At 44.4% G+C, this 19,179-nt stretch overlaps 1 protein-coding gene across 1 annotated transcript; it reads left to right on the forward strand.

Moving 5' to 3' along the window:
• The first annotated feature begins 17,103 nt into the window (after nucleotides 1–17,103).
• On the forward strand, nucleotides 17,104–19,128 carry LOC310648571 (histone H1.5-like). Its single transcript, XM_083376472.1, has one exon. It carries the CDS (start codon nucleotides 17,158–17,160, stop codon nucleotides 17,815–17,817), a length of 660 nt encoding a protein of 219 aa, XP_083232598.1. The 5' UTR covers nucleotides 17,104–17,157; the 3' UTR covers nucleotides 17,818–19,128.
• The last annotated feature ends 51 nt before the right edge of the window (nucleotides 19,129–19,179 follow it).

A 19,179-nucleotide genomic window follows, 5' to 3' on the forward strand; every position in this document is an offset into this window, starting at 1 on the left:
TTTTTACATCATGGTGACCCAAACTGGATGCAATATTCCAAGTGTGGCCTTACCAAGGCATTGTAAAGTGGTATTAACACTTCACGTGATCTTGGTTCAATCCCTCTGTTAATGCAGCCTAGCACTGTGCTGGCTTTTTTGGCAGCTGCAGCACACTGCTGGCTCATATTTAAGTGATTGTCCACTAGGACTCTGAGATCCCTCTGACAGTTACTACTATTGAGCAAGGTACCACCTATACCAGGGGTAGGCAACCTCGGCTCTTTTATGACTCATGGAGTTCAACTCCCAGAATTCCTGAGTCAGGCATAGCTGACTCAGGAATTCTGGGAGTTGAAGTCCATGAGTCATAAAAGAGCCGAGGTTGCCTACCTGTGACCTATACTGTAACTGTGCGTTTGGTTTTTCTTGCTTAAATGTCATAAAATCGTAAAATCAGGGACAATTCATTTGATTTAACAATCATCTTGCTTAATGACAGAAGTTCCAATCCCAACTGTGAATGTAAGTTGAGGACTACCTGTAACCCTGAACATTTTTGTTTTCTGGGCACAACAGACCTCACTCTAGAAGAGGTGACTCCTTTCCTTTGCAGGATAGAAAGCTGGCACGGGAGCCAGAATGGATGGTGAAGAAATTATGAGAAAAAATATCTTGGCCAGCCTCTTTCTCTAGGCAAGGCTTGGCCTCTCACACTCACCTGTGGACATGAGAGTGTTCTTTGTCCATGCACAGAGTTTGTTTTGCCACCCTTGTGTGAGAAGAAGTTTGAAGTGAGGCCTGGAGGTCTGGAAAGAGGCTTTTCATTCTACTTTGGTGGTGGGGGGAAGACAAAGCAGTGGTTGAAAGTCTCGTTCTTCCTGCCCCAGGATCCAGACTTACTTCTAGCAGTCAATTTCCAGAAAAATTATGCATAGTTAACTCCGAAGTGAGAAAGCAAATCCCATTATATTTACCATGTCTCCTTAATAGCGGATTTATTAAATCACAAATCATGTAATAAATATGCAGCCCAACTCTGTTTGTATTTTTTAATTGCAATCCTGTGATCATATGACTTCCTTGTTTGTAGTCTTCTCCACTATGAGGAATAAGAGCCTTACAGTATTTTTATTTCAATTATTTATTTATTTATTTATTTATTAGTTTTTATAAACCGCCCTTCTCCCGAGGGACTCGGGGCGGTGTACAGAGGAAGGACGAAGAATACAGACCGAACAATAAAATAATAAGAAACACTAATGAACACAAACTGGGACCCCAATTAACGCTATCATGCCAGGCCAGCCTGCTGGAACAAAAAAGTTTTTAAGTCGCGACGGAAGGTACGGAGGTCAGGGGCCATCCGGATTTTGGTAGGTAAGGTGTTCCAGAGGGCTGGCGCACCCACTGAGAATGCCCTCCCCCTGGGGGCCACCAGCCGACATTCCTTGAGCGGTGGCACCCTGAGGAGGCCCTCTCTGTGGGAGCGCACAGGACGGTGGGGTGCTGACATCGGCAGAAGGTGCTCCCGTAGGTAGTCCGGACCCATGCCATGTAGGGCTTTGAATGTCATTGTTAGCACCTTGAACTTCACACGGAAGGCAACCGGAAGCCAGTGCAGCGCACGGAGGAGAGGTGTGATATGGGAGTATCGGGAGGCTCCCAAGAGTGTCCGTGCCGCCGCACTTTGCACCAGTTGAAGCTTCCGAGTGGATCTCAAGGGCAGCCCCATGTAGAGAGCGTTACAATAGTCTAGGCGAGATGTCACAAGGGCATGGGTGACTGTACGTAAGGAATCCAATTATAGCAGTTACATTATTATTGCTGTACTTATAGCTCTCCAGCCTATCTGAAACATATAAGGGCTGGGAAACTATTTGATGGCCAGACATCAAAAGGAATCTGAAAGCTATATTTTTAATGTTTTCAGAAAAGCTGCCATCAGAATGATTTTTTGCTACTATAGCCCAATGTGGCTTTCTTCCTACAATATTTTCAGGAATATTCCTACAATATTTTCAGACCTCACATGTAAAAAAAGTTTTTAAATTTATATTTATTAAGAATTTTCAAGGAAGGAAGGAAGGAAGGAAGAAAGGAAGGAAGGAAGGAGAAAAAAACAAAAGTAAACTAAAGTTAAGAAATATATAAATGAACTTTGAACTTCTTTTCAATAGACAGTCATTGTCCTTCCTCTCTCTTAAATATTTTACCAATCCCCTCAGTCCATCCTTTAACCCACATCTTTCATAATCTTTAAATCCACAAATCATTTATTCATTTTTTCTTCTTTCAGCAAAAAGACCACATGAGGGTTCCAGTCTTTTTTAAAAACTTGTTTGTTCAGTTTTACCATTCCTGCAAATTCCGACATTTTCACAATCTACTTCTCGATTGTGGGAATGTTATTATTTTTCCATTGTTGACCATACAGTATAATTTTCTAATTAAAAAAATGGAAGGAAGGAAGAAAGAAAGGAAGTTTAAATGTAAAAAGAACACGTATGTATACTATGCTATTTTAAAAACTACTGATCAGTGTTGAGATCCAAATAAATATAAATATCAACAGTAACAGTGAATACCATACACATCATAACATAACATGGGAAGTAAAGTGATTTCTATCCAAAGACTTTATGTTAAAAGCAATCCAAAAAGGGCTGATGATTATCTAGTCTAGACTTATCCTGTTTTCCCAATTAATACTCCCTTTCCCAAGTTCTCAAATGCCAGAAAGAGGAATATTGAGATACGAATATTATTATTATTCTCCTTGTAGTGGTTTGTTTCTGTTATGTATATAGGGAATGTGTCCAGTTGAGATGAGCCACTGACCCCACCAGGTGGCATGGTACCCTGTCCGGATTGGCAGGGTAGTCCTTGGCGGGAAATTCAGACAAGGGGATTGGTTCCTGGTATACCTGGCTAGGTTTATAAAAGGGGCTAATAGCCCTTTGTCTCCAGTCTTTACCATCTTCAATAAAGTATACTATGTTGAACCCTATTCTCCGGAGTCATCCATGCGGTCCAGGACCCACAACACAATAGTTTCTGTTTTGCTTTTACGATGTCGTTGTTTCAGTCCTCCTCCCCCACCATTGTCCCCTAGAGTTTTCTCCTCAAACAGCAGACCTGACATCAACTGTACGTACCCCTTTTACTTGTTTTTCTGCATTGTGGTCCTTAACAGGCAAGCAGGTGACTTAGCCCTTCAGATTAGAGCCTTGGTGGAGCAGCGGGCTAATGCCTCCTTAAGTAACACCAGCTGCCTGCAAATTAGTGCAGGTTCGCATCCCACCAGGCTCAAGGTTGACTCAGCCTTCCATCCTTCCGAGGTAGGTAAAATGAGGACCCAGATTGTTGGGGGCAATTAAGCTGACTTTGTAATAATGCCGCTTGGGGTGTGTGTGAAAGCCCTAATAAGCAGGCATATACATAGAATGAAGGCTACTGCTAAGTTTGTAAAGCCGCCCTGAGTCTTAGGAGAAGGGCGGGATATAAATGGAATTTAAAAAAAAATTAAAAAAAATATCGGTGGTCAAACAGCTGATAATGAGCTGGAGTGTTGAACAAAGGAAGTTGGAAAAGAGATGGCAATATTGGTTAAACCTTTGCATTGACTCATCAATTATTTCTCATGCTGCCCTCCTTTCTTTCTTTCTGGAAGCAGAGGGCCTGAGTTTAATGGCAATAGTGACGAGCAATTACTTTATAATTGCCTTTATAATTCAGGACATTTGTTCAGGATGCTAAGATGAAGGAAGAAGGCCAACAAGGGTGTTGCTTCCTTTTGTGCTAGCAAAATTCTCCCCTGCGGCTGGTATCTCCATGGTGTTTTGAATGTTCAGCAGCCCGTGAAGGGGAGGACATCGGAAATGGGTGCAAGTAGCAATAACAGCCACATCCCAGTGACAAATATGTGCTAATGAGGAAGCTTCTGCTAAGGGCTTCAACTGAGGGACTACAAAACATTGGGAGAGAATAAGTGAAAGAGTGGGGAGAGGGAAATGAAAGCAACAGTAATTTGGCCAGTACTGCAGAAATTTAATTACTTATAGATTTAACCTATGCCTCCAAAAAGAGTCTGCAAGTGCTGTTAGCGAATGGGGTGACGATGCACGAAACAATATTAATTATGAAAGTAGATATAAAGGTGTAGAACAAGCCACAGGCAGACGTGATTTATAGCTGCTAAATTTCCCACCCCGTACCTGGAAAACTGCCTTTAATCAACCATCTTGCAGGAAGAAATATAACGATACGTTTGCATCACCACTTATTTTTGCTGGAAAAGAAGAGAACTGGACATCATTAGCAGTAAAGGGAGGGAACTGAGTAAAAAAAAAAAGATTTTATGCCACAATTCTACATGGGTCTAGGTAAAAGTAAGCCCATTAAGTTGAAGGAGGTCTGTATGGATAGAGGACCTTAGCTCTACAAAAGCTTGTCTACCGTTTTAGATAAGGTCAGGAGGGAGAGAAGACTATAGAGATATCTCTATATCTCTAGATATCTCTATTCTAGAGAAGCTGAGATGAAGAGTGGGATTCCTGCGACCATTCTAGAAGCTCTAAGCTACTCTTTCTAGATAGCTTAGCAAAGTCTTTGTCTCTTGAGTTGCAAAAGCTTTTAAGATACCTTGTTGAAATGTTGATTCTTGAAGTTAAATTAGGACTATCCTTTCCTGCATTAGAGCCAACACCATTTATGGAGTAGACGGCCCCATTACCCCCCCTTTAGCTAACAACCAAACGTCCTGGTGCTGTTTTGTTAGTGTTTTTTTTTAAACAGTGTTTGTGTTCTTCAGAGAGAGGAGAAGAAGAAAGGAGTGGCATTTCTAAGCTTCATTATCATCTTCTATTCTGTGCTGGGTACCAATTTCAGGCAGCCTTCCAAAAAAAAAAAAAGAGTAGATGACATTATGGAAAAGGACTGATAGGATCAGCACTGGGTAAGGAAAAATGAATGGAATGGAAAAATGAACAGACACAGAAATGACTGGCTGAAGATTGGTGCCTTTACTGTGAATCTGCCTTCTTAGCTTACCTCATCAAAGAACAGGTAGGTGAGATTGAAAGCACCTTTTCCTTTCTGTCTATAGAACCTTTTAAAAATGTAACATACCAGCAAAAAATGGAAGGCTCACTTCTTCCATAGAATTTGATCCTATCACCCATCTGATCTCAACATCAGTTGCTTTTGTATGTCTAGTGTAATATCCTTTTCCATGTCATTCATGAAGCCTGTCATATGTAAATTCACTTTCAGCTCAGTCTCTTTTGTCAAGTAAAACTTGTTCCTCTTCCATAACACATTTTAGACAGTTTTCCATAGAAGCAGATATTGCTATTGACATTGTTAATATTAACTTCTGACTTCACTTCTCAACAGCATCCTTCAATAATTCCAGTGTTAGGATATTTTGTGTCACTCTGTAACTGTTAGTCAAGTTTATGTGTACTTCTCCTTTAATTGAAATATTTAGTTCCCTCTAGTATCCAGTATTTAAAATCTTTTTTTTTATTTAAAATGAAACTATTTTCCCGAAGGAAGATTGTTTCTAATTAATTCCACAATCATATTCCAAATTTATCTGGAATTCTAAAATTAAAGTTTTAATCCATCTTTTGATGTTTATTTTTTTTAAAAAAAGCTTGTAGTTCTTAATTCTTAAGCTTGTAATTAAAACTTTATTTCATTCAGGATTGAATGCAAAATGACCCAGTGCTTTAAAATGTGTCAGTCCAAAGGTTTGTAATGGCTAAAAGGTAGCTAACAAGCTATTTCCAAAAGTGATTAGAAAAGGAAGTATGCAAAGTTAGTGTCCTTTCAATGGTGTGGACCATCCTTTGAGCAAGATAACTATTCCCTTATCTCACCCTGCTTAAAACCTGCTGGAGACTGCTATCTTGCAAGCTTCTCAGGAGGAGCAAATGTGTGGAGAACTTGTGGGTGATCTCTACCCCTCTCCTTTGTCCAGTCAGCTTCGAAAAGGCCAGTCTAATCATTGACTCTTCGTTCTCTGTGGTTGTCAGCTCTGCTTTTTCTTGGAACTATCTTCAGTTCACCATTCTTTTTCTGTGAGTCTCAATACTCTTAAGAGACACCTTGTACAAAATATTTATATTTATATTTATTATATTTTTATACCGCCCTTCTCCCGAAGGACTCAGGGCGGTGTACAGGGCAATAAATAAAAAAACGGAATACAAAAGTTAAAAAACAATTAAATATTATGCCCAAGTTTAAAACAGTAATTAAAAAACATATTAAAACCCCAACCCTAACCCATCAAAGGTCAGATTGCTCGAATAAATAAGTTTTTAGATCGCACCGGAAGGAGCGAAGGTCGGGGGCCATCCGGAGCTCAACCGGCAAGCAGTTCCACAGGTCTGGCGCACCCACAGAGAACGCCCTCTCCCTAGGGGCCACCAATCGACTTTCTTTGATCGGAGGCACCCTGAGGAGGCCCTCTCTGTGGGAGCGCACTGGATGGAGGGAAGTTGACGCTGGCCGCAGGTGTTGCCGTAGGCAATCCGGACCCATGCCATGTAGGGCTTTGTAAGTCATTACCAACACCTTGAATCTCACCCAGAGGACAACCGGCATCCAATGTAGCTCACGGAGCAAAGGTGTAACATGGGAGTATCGGGAGACTCCCAGCACAACTCGCGCGGCTGTATTCTGCACCAGTTGGAGCCTCCGAGTGGTCTTCAAGGGCAGCCCCATGTAGAGAGCATTACAGTAGTCCAGACGAGAGGTCACGAGCGCATGAGTGACTGTATGCAAGGCATCCCGGTCCAGATAGGGTCGCAACTGGCGCACCAGGTGAACCTGGGCAAAGGCCCCCCTAGTCACAGCTCCAATATGCTCTTCTAAAGAGAGCTGTGAGTCTAGAAGGACCCCCAAGTTGTGTGCCCTATCTACCCCCCATGGCAAGAGATGGAATAATTGGAATTTCCCGGGATGCCGGCACGAACAGCCACTCAGTCTTGTCAGGGTTGAGCCGAAGCCTGTTCCTCCCCATCCAGACCCGGACCGCCTCCAGGCAACGGGACATCACGTCGAGGGCATCACTGGGGTGGTTTGGGGTCGAAATAAAAAGCTGGGTATCATCAGCATTCCATATCACTGGCTCCTGATATTGAACTGCTAAAGAGTTCTTAGCTCAATGTAAAATTGTTCAACATCTAATAAGAGAGTCTCACTTGTTATTCAAATCAGGCTTAGTACAGGAAATTAGAAGGATTTTTAAAAAGGGATCCAGGGTTGATCAGGGAAACCACAGGTCAGTCATCTTGGTGTATAATTAATCGGCCATGACATCTCTGCTCTGCAGTTGGAACTGAACCTCACTCATATGGACACAGAGAATGTTTCACCACAACTACCCAATTTTGGCACCTCCGCCACAACCCCTGGCTCCCGCTGAAGGTGGGAGCGATCTGTGCACCTTTGTGTCCGCTGCAACATCCCATGTGATCCATGCTTTGCAGAAGCCTTGCAAGAGCCGACCTACTAAACGGAAAGTGAATCTCCGGCGGTTTCTCCAAAACCAGATATGCAGGTATTGTTGGAATGTTTTCAGCCTCCCTACCTCTGGAGCAGGGGGTCTTGTGGACTACAACTCCCAGAATTCCTCAGCCAGACACTCTGGCTGAGGAATTCTGGGAGTTGAAGTCCACAAGTCATAAAAGGGCCAAGTTTGAAGACCCCCTGCTCTGGAGTAACCAGACCTGTTCTAAGCCACCATCCTAAAATGAACTGGGACCATTTAGGTCCGTGTTTGTCCCAGCTTATTGGTAGAAGAAGGATGTCACCCAGGTGATTTAGGGATGTAATATTAAAGCATCTCCCAACTGATGCTTTCAGATTTGTTGGGTCCTTAGCTCTAAGAATTCCCAACCCACATGGACTTCTGGAAGTTCTAGCCATGCATTTAACTTCAGCACCTCTGGAAGGTTTCCGGTTGGGGAAGATAAGCTGCAACAGGAGTTCTCTTTATACCAGGATTGATGTTTTTAATTGGGTTTTGGAGGGGAGACACACAAGGACATTTTTTTGTTTTTGCGTTTCAGGGAATTTATTTTTTTAAGGCAGAAAAGGTGAAATCTGATTTCAACACAAAGAAAAAGGAGGGTGAATGGTCCTGTATTTGTTCTTATATTATGAAAAAGTGCACCAATGAAAGCGGGCCTGGGTGGGGCTGAGTGGATTTGAATGGCATAAACCTGGAATTGGGAAAGCAATTTGCTAGGACACACCTGGAATACTGCATCCAGTTTTGGTTACCATGATGTAAAAAAGATGTTGAGACTCTAGAAAGAGTACAGAGAAGAGCAACAAAGATGATTAGGGGACTGGAGGCTAAAACATATGAGGAACGGCTGCTGGAATTGGGTATGTCTAGTTTAATGCAGAGAAGGACGAGGGGGGACATCATAGCAGTGTTCCAGTATCTCAGGGGCTGCCACAAAGAAGAGGCAGTCAAGATATTCTCCAAAGCGCCTGAGGGCAGGACAAGAAGCAACGGATGGAAACTAGTCAAGGAGAGAAGCAACCTAGAACTAAGGAAAGACTTCCTGACAGTTAGAACAATTAACCAGTGGAACAACCTGCCTCCAGAGGTGGTGAATGCTCCAACACTGGAGGTTTTTAAGAAGAGACTGGACAGCCATTTGCCTGAAATGGTATAAGGTTTCCTGCCTGAGCAGGGGGTTGGACTAGATGACCTCCAAGGTCCCTTCCAACATTATTATTATTATTATTATTATTATTATTATTATTATTATTATTATTATTATTATTATTATTAAAATGGGGCTTCAGAACATCATGCGGTCTGCACTTGATTCCTCTTACTTTTACAAGTACTTAGTGATGATGTGCTTCACATATACAGGTAACTTATGACCACAATTTAATTCCTGTTGCTATGCAAGCCAGTTGTTAAATGAGTTACACCTGATTTTTACAACCTTTTTTTTGGTCTTGGTGAAATACAGCAGAGTTATCATCTGTGAAGGGTAAGCAGAGACGTAATAGCAAAATTCAGAAGTTTGTTTAAGCTGTAATGAAATGTAACACTTTGTTCTACCGGGTAACTGCCATTCACAGCTTTTTCCCCTCTCCTTTCCATCCCACTCCAGAAGCTTTTCTGACATTGAGGCTGCTACTCACAGCTTGGCCTCCTCCATTCTTTCTCAAGAAGCTCTGGCATTGCCTAAGGTATCCCAGGAAAAGGCCCCTCTGAAGCCCCCCTCATCCCAGCCACTCCAGACTCCTCCTGGCTCTTTCTCAGGCATAGCAGAAGCTTTTGCAGCTCCAGACCAAAGCCCTGGTTGGTGTTTCTCCCTTGAGTCTCTCATGTCGGAGCCTGATGAATTTTTTGAACCTATTGCCAAGGAGAACTTACTCGACCTGGATGCATGTGGTTCAAATCTGCTGGGATATGATACATACCCCGATTCACAGTCCTGTGTACTTTCAACAGTCTGTGGAAACCTCCTGGAGCCCCCCCCCTCCAGTCTGCTCTGCAGTGTCTCATCTCTGCTGCCACTCCAAAGGCAATGTCAGCTTCTGCCTGTGACATCCACATGCCCTTCTGAGATGTGGGAATAGGATGATTTTCCACTACATACCAGTGTTTGTAGAGGAAAAGGAGGAGGAGGCAGAAGAAGAGGCAGGAAGAAAGAAAGAAAGAAAGAAAGAAAGAAAGAAAGAAAGAAAGAAAGAAAGAAAGAAAGAAAGAAAGAAAGAAAGAAAGAGACATTTTCAACGTACCCTCACTTTGGTGAAGAGAGAACAGCAACCTCCTTGCTGGAGAGTTTTGGGACATGCTTTGGTGTTAAATCTCTGTCATGCTAGCCTTCTGTAAATGGATAGAAGGAAAAGCCTTGAGGGAGGGGAAAAAAACACCCTCCCCCCCAAAGAAAAAAAATTGTTCAGATAAAAGAAATCTGAGTCTGAAGCTGTAACCTGAGAAGGCATCTGAGATAACCTTCCCCCGTTCTCATAAAACTAAACTTCCGACTTCCAAGGTTCTGTAGTAGAGCAGCTGTGTAATAAAAGTATTATTGCCTGCACGAGGTTGGTTGCCTAGTTGGGGCCTGCCTTGACATCTTTCTGCGCCCTTAACCTATGTTGAGATGCCAGCGTCTAGCATTGCATAGCCGGTGGCTCTGTTGGGTGAAATTTTGGACAGCATCAGATGGAAGGAGACTATTCAATGGCGGGTTTCTTCCCGCCCCTCCCCCGCAACGCCTCTGATGACTCCCCCCACCAAAATCTTAAAGGCCAAAGAGAAGACGGCTTTGAGCACCTTTTCTGTGGTTCCCACTTCTGTCCTAGTTGAGAGGGATCGATGGGTGTTTGAAAGGGAAACTGTTACCCAGTCTCTGAAGTCAGCTTAGAATGGTGTTATAAAATAAACAGGCCAACCCCACCCCCCACCCCACCGCAACTACCTCCAACGTCATAGGGGGGGAAAATCACACAACCCAGAGGCTACTCACCTTGCACCCTTCTACCTGCTGCAATATTTGATATCCAAAATATTGCCCACCAGTGGCCCAAATAAATCCTCTTCCCCCCTCCCCTCTCCGCTGGCCTCCCCTCCAGAACAATTGTGGTGTTCATGAAACAAAGTTTCCCATGTCACCCTGCTTCATCATAGGGAAAAAAATGTTTATTTGTGGTACTTCTGTCCCAGTGAGAGACAGTTTAGTGGAGTTGTTGTAGTTTTAGAGATTATGTGACTAAGAGTCTCCCCTTAAGCAAGAACCCAAGCTGGTGATCTCTCTCAGCCTTAGAAAGAAGGTAAGGCACACATGCACGCACACGCGTGTGCACACACACACACACACACACACACTCTTAAATCCCCCCTGGAAAGAGCTGAATATAGTGTACATACTATTTTGTTCTCTTAATTTTTTCCAAGAACATCAGCACCCATTAAGATAGGGCAAGCGATTAGTCTGAAATTCCTGAGGAGTGAAGGAGGGAGGGAGGGAGGGAGGGAGGGAGGGAGGGAGGGAGAGAGAGAGAGAGAGAGAGAGATTGAGATTCTTTATCAGATGGTGGATGTCAGTATTAAATATTTGTTTCTTTCTGCCCCCTAGTGGTTTGATCAATATTATGTGACATCCCACCATCACCAACACCACCAAACTCTTTTAGAGCAAGGATTACGTAGAATCAAATCAGAGGTCAAAGCCACTTTCTGTCTTTCCTTAGTGATTTGCAAGAAGATTTTAGTTCTTTGATGAATGACAACCATTCATTTGTGGGAGAAATTAAATGAGCTTATAAAAGATGTCAGCACTAAAGTCAACTCATGTCCTTGCTTATACAGGTAGTCCTCGAATCGCAACTACAACTGAGGCCAAAATTTTGTTGCTAAGCAAGAATTGCTGATTTAAGTTGTTAAGTAGGTTTTGCTCCATTTTATGACCTTTCTTGTCACTGTTGTTAAGTGGATCGTTGCAGTTGTTCAGGCAGTAATACGGTTGTTAAGTGAACCTTGCTTCTCCATTGACTTTGCTTGTCAGAAGGTTGAAGGGGATCACATGACCCCAGAACATGGCAACTGTCATAGCTACATGCCAGTTGCCAAGCCCCTAAACTTTGATCATCTGACCTTGGGAAGGCTGCAATAGTCGTAAGTGTGAAAAATGGTCATAAATCTCTTTTTTCAGTGTCATTGTAACTTTGGACAGTCATTAAATGAACGGTCGTAAGTAGAGAACTCCCTGTACAGTGGTAGCTATTTTTTTTCCTTCTTTGCCATTCTCAGGTGGGGCAGAATATTGGAAACATCAATTAAAAGTAGGGGCACTGAATGCCAACAGGTATGTAACTAAAAAGGGTCTTGAAGAATTATTCCCCCCCCAATCTAATTTTTCATTTCCCCTAATCTAGGGGTCCCCAACCCCCGGTCTGTGTACCAGTACCGGGCTGCAGCATGCCAGCAACTGGTCCACACAAATAAGTAAAGCCTCATCCCCAGGATGCAGGCAGTACAGGAAACCATGCCCCGTCTGTTTCTTGGAAAAACCTCTCTCCACGGAACCGGTCCCTGGTGCCCAAAGTTTGGGACCTCTGCTCTAATCCACAAAACACTCGGCAAGTCTACACCAGTCTCCCAGTTCTTTATATTTTTCTCCTTTTTTATTCCCTCCTTACTCTGAGTCTTGGCAATGGGTGGGAAATGGACTAGTTTCCTGCTAAGCTGGGGCTGATGTGCAATTTTTCCCAATTACTTTGGTTAAGTAGCACCAATGTGTCCTTCTTGATTTATGCCTTATGACTCTGTTCAGTGCTGAAGACAGGTAACAAGATAACAATGTAATACAAAATACAAGACACATTCAGAAACTAATGGAGGTAGTCCTTGACTTATGACTTATGTAATAGAGCCTTCCTTTTACAGTTGAAAGTGGTGAAGTTCATCAAGTGAACCCAAATGACCGACCAAATTTTATGACTTTTTTGTGGTGATTGTTAAGGAAATGCCATGATTATTAAGCAAACTCTGCAGTCCTTATGAGAACGCAGCAGCCATTAAGTGAATGCCAGAGTCATAAAACGACTGCCACGGTCATACTTGGCAGGTCTATGCAAACAGCCATAAACGTGGGTTGGTTTCCAAGCACCCAAAATGTGGTCATGTGACTGGGGTGGTGGTGGCTATTGGAACTTCGGAACTAGGTAGTAAGTACCTTTGGGGGATCCATTGTAATAGTTACTAAATGACTAGTTTTGTAGCTGTGCCCACATCAACATTACTTCGCTAAGCATAACACACTGAAAATTTCTGAGTGGCTCCCTATCCAAGTAGGCTTCTGGGGATGACATCAACTTACATTTTTCTTGACTTCCTGAAACTTTATATTCCTTATGTGAGAAGAGGAAGAGGAGGAAGAAATGCATTTTGTAAAGTTAAGAAACTAAGGAGGAAAAAAATGTACTATTTTTTCCCATTTCTTTAGAAGTAAGCAAAATAGAGGGACGCGGTGGCTCAGTGGGTTAGGACACTGAGCTTGTCGATCAGAAGGTCGGCAGTTTGGCGGGTTGAATCCCGAGTGCCGCGTAGCAGAGTGAGCGCCTGTTACTCGTCCCAGCTTCTGCCAACCTAGCAGTTCGAAAGCACGTCAAAATGCAAGTAGAAAAATAGGGACCGCTACGGTGGGAAGGTAACAGCGTTCCGTGCGCCTTTGGCGTCTAGTCATGCCGGCCACATGACCACGGAGACGTCCTCGGACAAGCGCCGGCTCTTCGGCTTTGAAACGGAGATGAGCACCGGCCCCTAGAGTTGGAAACGACTAGCACGCACATGCGGGGGAACCTTTACCTTTACCTAAGCAAAATAGATAAATGAACAGGAGACACTTTCCAAGGGGGGATTTTATTTGCTGCCAGGAAATGTTTCTGGCTTTCAATAAATAGCACCCATGAATGTACCAGGATGCAGTTCTAGACCTAAAATGATCCAACTACCGTGGTCTCAATGTGGTCACTCTTCAGGTCCTCAACTGTAATAATACATAAAATTTTAATACTATACTACACTACACTAATATAATGTTATATAATATAATATGTCAGATAAGCATCTTAGAGCCACTTAACTACAATTCTCACCATGCTAGCTAGTACTGTTGGGGGCTCAAGTCAAGCTGGCAGGCTACATATATAGTTTGCACCAAGAAGGGAGCTACCAGAAAGTCAACAAACAAATCTGTCTTCTGCATTTTGATTCCACACTAAGCAAGGAAAGGAAGATAAATCAGCCTGACCTCCCCAGCTGTTTCTCTTCCGGTCAAACATACAAATAAACATGTTTGAAAGTTAAGTTGTGAAGTCACTCCGTACGATGTTGCATGCATTTCAGGAACGGTATTAAAGTTCTTTTGATCCATCATTCTGAGTTGCTTTCAGAAGGAATGGTCAATTATAAAGGAATGGTATATCTGTGGTTGTCCTGGAGAGAAACTGAAGTATCTAATGGGTTGATATCTCTAACTGAATCCCATAACTTCATTTACAGCGGTAGAAGCAATAACAATATTTTCTTGGTTTTCCTTAACTAAGAGAAAAGAATACTTGGTGGAGGTCCCTATTTACAGTACAGTCTCTGCAACAACCCTGTAAAATAAGATGGCTTGAGAGTTAAGATGGGTTTTCTCCAGGTGATTTTGAGCTAATCCTCGAGTTATGACCATAACGGAGCCTGCCTATTACAGTCATAAGTTGTGATGGTTGTAAAGTGGTTTGATCACCTGACTGACCAAATTTTATGACCTTTTGCAATGGTTATCAAGCAAATGAAGTAAAAAAACAAACATTATGGTCGTTAAGTAAACCACAAGGACTGCCACACTTGTTAAGTGAACGTGGTTTGCTGTGGGTGCATTTCTGCTGAAAACTGGAAGTAAGTGCCAGTTTTTGGCAAAAACATTGTAAAATGTGGGATACTGCAAATAGCAGTAAAGGTGGCCATGTTGCTGAGCCTCCAAAGAGCAGCCACGTGACCATGTGGGGAAATGACCAGCATAACTTCAGAACCAGTTCATAACTTTCCATTTGCAGATAGGTTGTAACTTTGAACTCTCATTAGGCAATTGGTTGTAAGTCAAGAACTACCGGTACTTGTACAGTACTGTGCTCCATTGTTATACACTGGTACCTTGGTACTCCACTTCTTTGAAACTAATTGAATTTTGATGTGAACATTTTGTCCCAGTACTCATTATTTGTTTGGTACTCAAAGCACCAGCTAGAACTTGTCAGTGTTGGCTGCCTTGTGACTCACTACATTATTCCATTATTCCAGGACTACCTGTACTTGGTTGGCCACTGTGAGAACAGACAGCAGGACTACATGGGCCAGGGCCGTGGTGGCGAACCTATGGCATGCGTGCCACAGGTGGCACATAGAGCCCTCTTGGTGGGCACACGCACCATCGCCCCAGTCCTAGGCCGTCAGCTGGGTTGTATAAAACCTTTTTGCTTTAGGCCTTCGCTGCTGTGTGCAAAAAAAAAAAAGTTCAGTCAATCAATGTCAACCTTGCAGGGGAAAAAAAAGATCTCGCAAAGTTGGAATTGTTTGAACTTTTTAGACCCACCCAGTCTGCCGTTACCACCGCAGCCACGCCCACCCAATGGGCCACGCTCACCAGATACCGATGATACATAAGTGGGTTTTGGGTTGCAGTTTGGGCCCTCGGTCTCTAAAAGGTTCACCATTAATGGGCCAGGGGGTCTGATCCAGCAGGCCACTGCTTATGTATGTCCTTATGGTAATTATTGGAGGTGATGGATACACATTCCAAAGATTTCCAGGGTAAGAACTGGGACAGACTTGGTTAACTTTCAATTACTCCCAACCTCCATTGTTATCAAACCTACTCAGCTGAAAGGCAATCACGAATGCATATAATATATGCCATAAAGTTTCATTCCCCAGCAGCAATATAAAATGAAACCAGAACTATTGTACAATGGAGGAATTTTAAAAGACAGGATTAAAATACTTCCTATTTCTCAGAGTTAAACTAAATTGAACTGACATATCTTTGTGTTGACAAGAAATAGAGAAATCATTTTAAAAATACTATCAGTGCTTAGAAAGTTAGCAATCGTGCTTGATTGCTGGAGATAACGTCTGGAAAGAATAAAAGTTCAATGTAAGTTTTACAGAAAAGTACTGATCACTCCCAGTGCAATTGCATTTTTACTATAATTTTATTTTTTTCTAGCATTAGTGACTGGATATCTGCTACTATACATTTCTGAAAAGTGATAGTCTCAGAGTTAAACCAAATTGAACTGACATACCTTTGTGTTGACAAGAAATAGAGAAATCATTTTAAGATACTATCAGTGCTTAGAAAGTTAGCAATCGTGCTTGATTGCTGGAGATAACGTCTGGAAAGAATAAAAGTTCAACGTAAGTTTTACAGAAAAGTACTGATCACTCCCAGTGCAATTGCATTTCTACTATAAATTTATTTTTTTCTAGCATTAGTGACTGCGTATCTGCTACTATACTACATTTCTGAAAAGTGATAGTCAATTACTTTGAAAAAAATACGGAGTGTTTATTAAACACCAGCGATAGTTTTCTCCATTTTATGCCACTGGAATTTTATAGGAATCAATATACACTTATCCAGGGGCCATCCACAACATATTCTTCAGGTCATCGTTCATTCCGCCAAATTTTGGATTTAAAGTTAGGATTTCCCCCCCCCCCATTAAACAACAGCAGGGAGAATGACAAATGCAGGAAAGGAGCCATTTAAAGACCTTAAAGCTTTTGAAGCTGCCCCGAGCCACTCACTCCTTGCCAGAAACGATGCTCGACGGCGTCCGACAGACAAGCAAACTTCTGCGGCCGGCCCGAGGAACCGGACATTCGGGGCGATCGACGCTGTCAAAGAAAGAAAGAAGGAAGGAAGGAAGGAAGGAAGGAAGGAAGGAAGGAAGGAAGGAAGGAAGGAAGGAAGGCAGGCAAACCCGGCTTTTTCCTGGGAAGAATCAAAGTAAAAGTCCCCAATCGGAAGCGTTTTCCCAGCGAAGTGGCCTCACGCCGACTCCAAAGCGAATGAACGAATGTGTTACTTGGGACAGTTCAAGCGGCTTCTCCAGCCCAGCGGCCGTCCGGGCAGAGGCGCTTTCCTCCCCACGCCGGCCCGGAGTGCCCCGAGAGCGGCCCGGCCCCCTTCCCCAGCCCCGCACTCCCGAGACGAGGCCGGAATTTAGGCCAAAACACCCAACGTCTCCTGGCCGGGGACGCGCCGAGCCGAGAGCCGCTCGGCTTCCGCCCGCTTTTCTCCCGCCCGCCGCCCGGCCTCGGCCGAGCGCCGCCCCCGAGCGAAAGGCCGGCTCCCCCCGCCCCGTTTGCCCCGGCCCCGGCCGCGCCCCGCCGCCCCGCCGCCCCTCGGGGGAGGCTTTGGGGGCCCCCAAGAAACACAAAGTGGCCGCCGGCGGAGCCGCGTCTGGCTGGCGGAGAGCGGCGCCCGCCAACGCACCAATCAGGGCGCAGCTCCGCCCCTATAAATAGCAGGCAGCTCCGGCGCGGCGGGTCAGACTTGACTTTTCGGCTGCCGGAGACTCTGCGCCCGTTGCCCGCCGACGCAAAGGAAGCCGAGAGACCCCGAGGAGAGCATGTCCGAGACGGCGCCCGAAGCCCCCGCGGCCGCTGCGCCGGCAGCCAAGGCGCCGGCCAAGAAGGCCAAGAAACCCGCGGGCGCCGCCAAGCCGCGCAAGGCTTCCGGGCCCAGCGTCACCGAGCTGCTGACCAAGGCGGTGGCCGCCTCGAAGGAGCGCAACGGGGTGTCCCTGGCGGCGCTGAAGAAGGCCCTGGCGGCGGCCGGCTACGACGTGGAGAAGAACAACAGCCGCATCAAGCTGGGCCTGAAGAGCCTGGTGGGCAAAGGCACGCTGGTGCAGACCAAGGGCACGGGCGCCTCGGGCTCCTTCAAGCTCAACAAGAAGCAGCAGGAAGGCAAGGACAAGGCGGCCAAGAAGAAGCCGGCCGTCAAGAGCAAGAAGCCCGCCGCCAAGAAGCCGGCCGCCGCCGCCGCCAAGAAGGCGCTCAAGAAGCCCGCCGCCAAGAAGAGCCCCAAGAAGGCCGTCAAGAAGTCGGCCGCGGGACCCAAGCAGGCGGCCAAGAGCCCCAAGAAGGCCAAGCCCGCCAAACCCAAAAAGGCGGCCAAAAGCCCCGCCAAAACCAAGGCGGTGAAGGCGAAGGCAAAGGCCGCCAAGCCCAAGACTCCCAAAGCGAAGGTGGCCAAGCCCAAGAAGGGGGCGGCCAAGAAGAAGTGAAGCGGCTTCTTTGACTCTTTCGATCCCAAAGGCTCTTTTAAGAGCCACCCACTTTTTCTATTGAAAAGGGCTGACCTCATTTGAGTCCAGGCGATCGCTGTGCTTAAGCCAACCCCCGTTTCAATGGGGGGAGCACTTCAGTACGTCTGAAGTACTGCTTGAAACTTCCACAAGGAGTCCTGGTAAGGTCGTGGGGACTTCCGAAGTCACTTTTCCGGGTTGGGGTTTCTGGATATTGAAGCAAAAGTGGGTGGGTGGGGAAATCTTCCCTCTGGCTCTTTATCTTGCAATCAACAGCGATCAACAATAGTAGTTGATTTCCCGAAGTGTTAGGTAGGAACTCGCCAACGGCTCCTTGTTCGCTAAACGTTGGACAGGGAATGCGCAAATAATTTTTTAGGTAGCGCCATGTTCGCCCGCAAAACCAAAGCGAGAGCGCTGCATTTCGTTCTTATCGCGACTACTATTGCCCGGATATTCCTCCCTAATTTATGCGTAATCTTGTTTTATATATTCCCCCACGATAGCGGAGAAAAATGCCCAGATAAGGACTAAAATGAATGAATGCAGATGTGCAGAATTATTGCAACCTTTGCAATTCCTGAAAATTGCTGATTGGTTGAGAAAGCTATGGTTCATTAAAAAAAATAACCCGGGCTTCACAGGGATTGGGTGGTGACTTCATTTTTAACCAATCAGGGCTGACGCAGGCACTGCGCATAGTGACGATCTAATTGCATTTCTGCTTTCCCCGCTATTTCGTTACGATGTAACGAAGGCATGTGAAAGTGATCGGTGTTGCTCTTATGGTGTATCCCAATTTTCCGGAAACATCATGAGACAATGTTATCCAAAATGCCGCAATCATGTCTAAGAGAAACCATTTGAGGCTTCCTTAAGTCTAGGGAAGAAAAAAAAAGCATAGTAAACATTACCGAAGAATTGTTTCATAAAATAAACATTTTTTTTAAACTAAGAATGCTTGAGGCACCGTTGGCCATCATGCCGAAATCATATGTTGGAATCGAGTACTGAAAGCAAAAAGAAATACAAGACACTTAAATAAACACCTCTGCGAACACGCTTTTAGAAATTTCCTTGATAAACGGCTTTGTTGCAATTCACGAATCGCAACTCCCAATTTCCCGAGGTGCATGCAATTTCAAAACGTTTTTGTAACTTTTTTTTTTTAAAAAAAAGTTCGGCACCCGCTTGTCTATTAAGTTACAGTGCTTTGTAAGCATAAAAAGAAAAGTTGCGATTTTGTAGCACATTTCTTTACAAACGAAGAACCTGATTGGTCACTTTCCAGTTCCTGGTTGATTTATTGATGGAAAAGCCCGCCTCTTAGAATTCTTTATA

This window comes from Vipera ursinii (genome assembly GCF_947247035.1).
Source record: "Vipera ursinii genome assembly, chromosome: Z".
NCBI lineage: Eukaryota > Metazoa > Chordata > Lepidosauria > Squamata > Viperidae > Vipera > Vipera ursinii.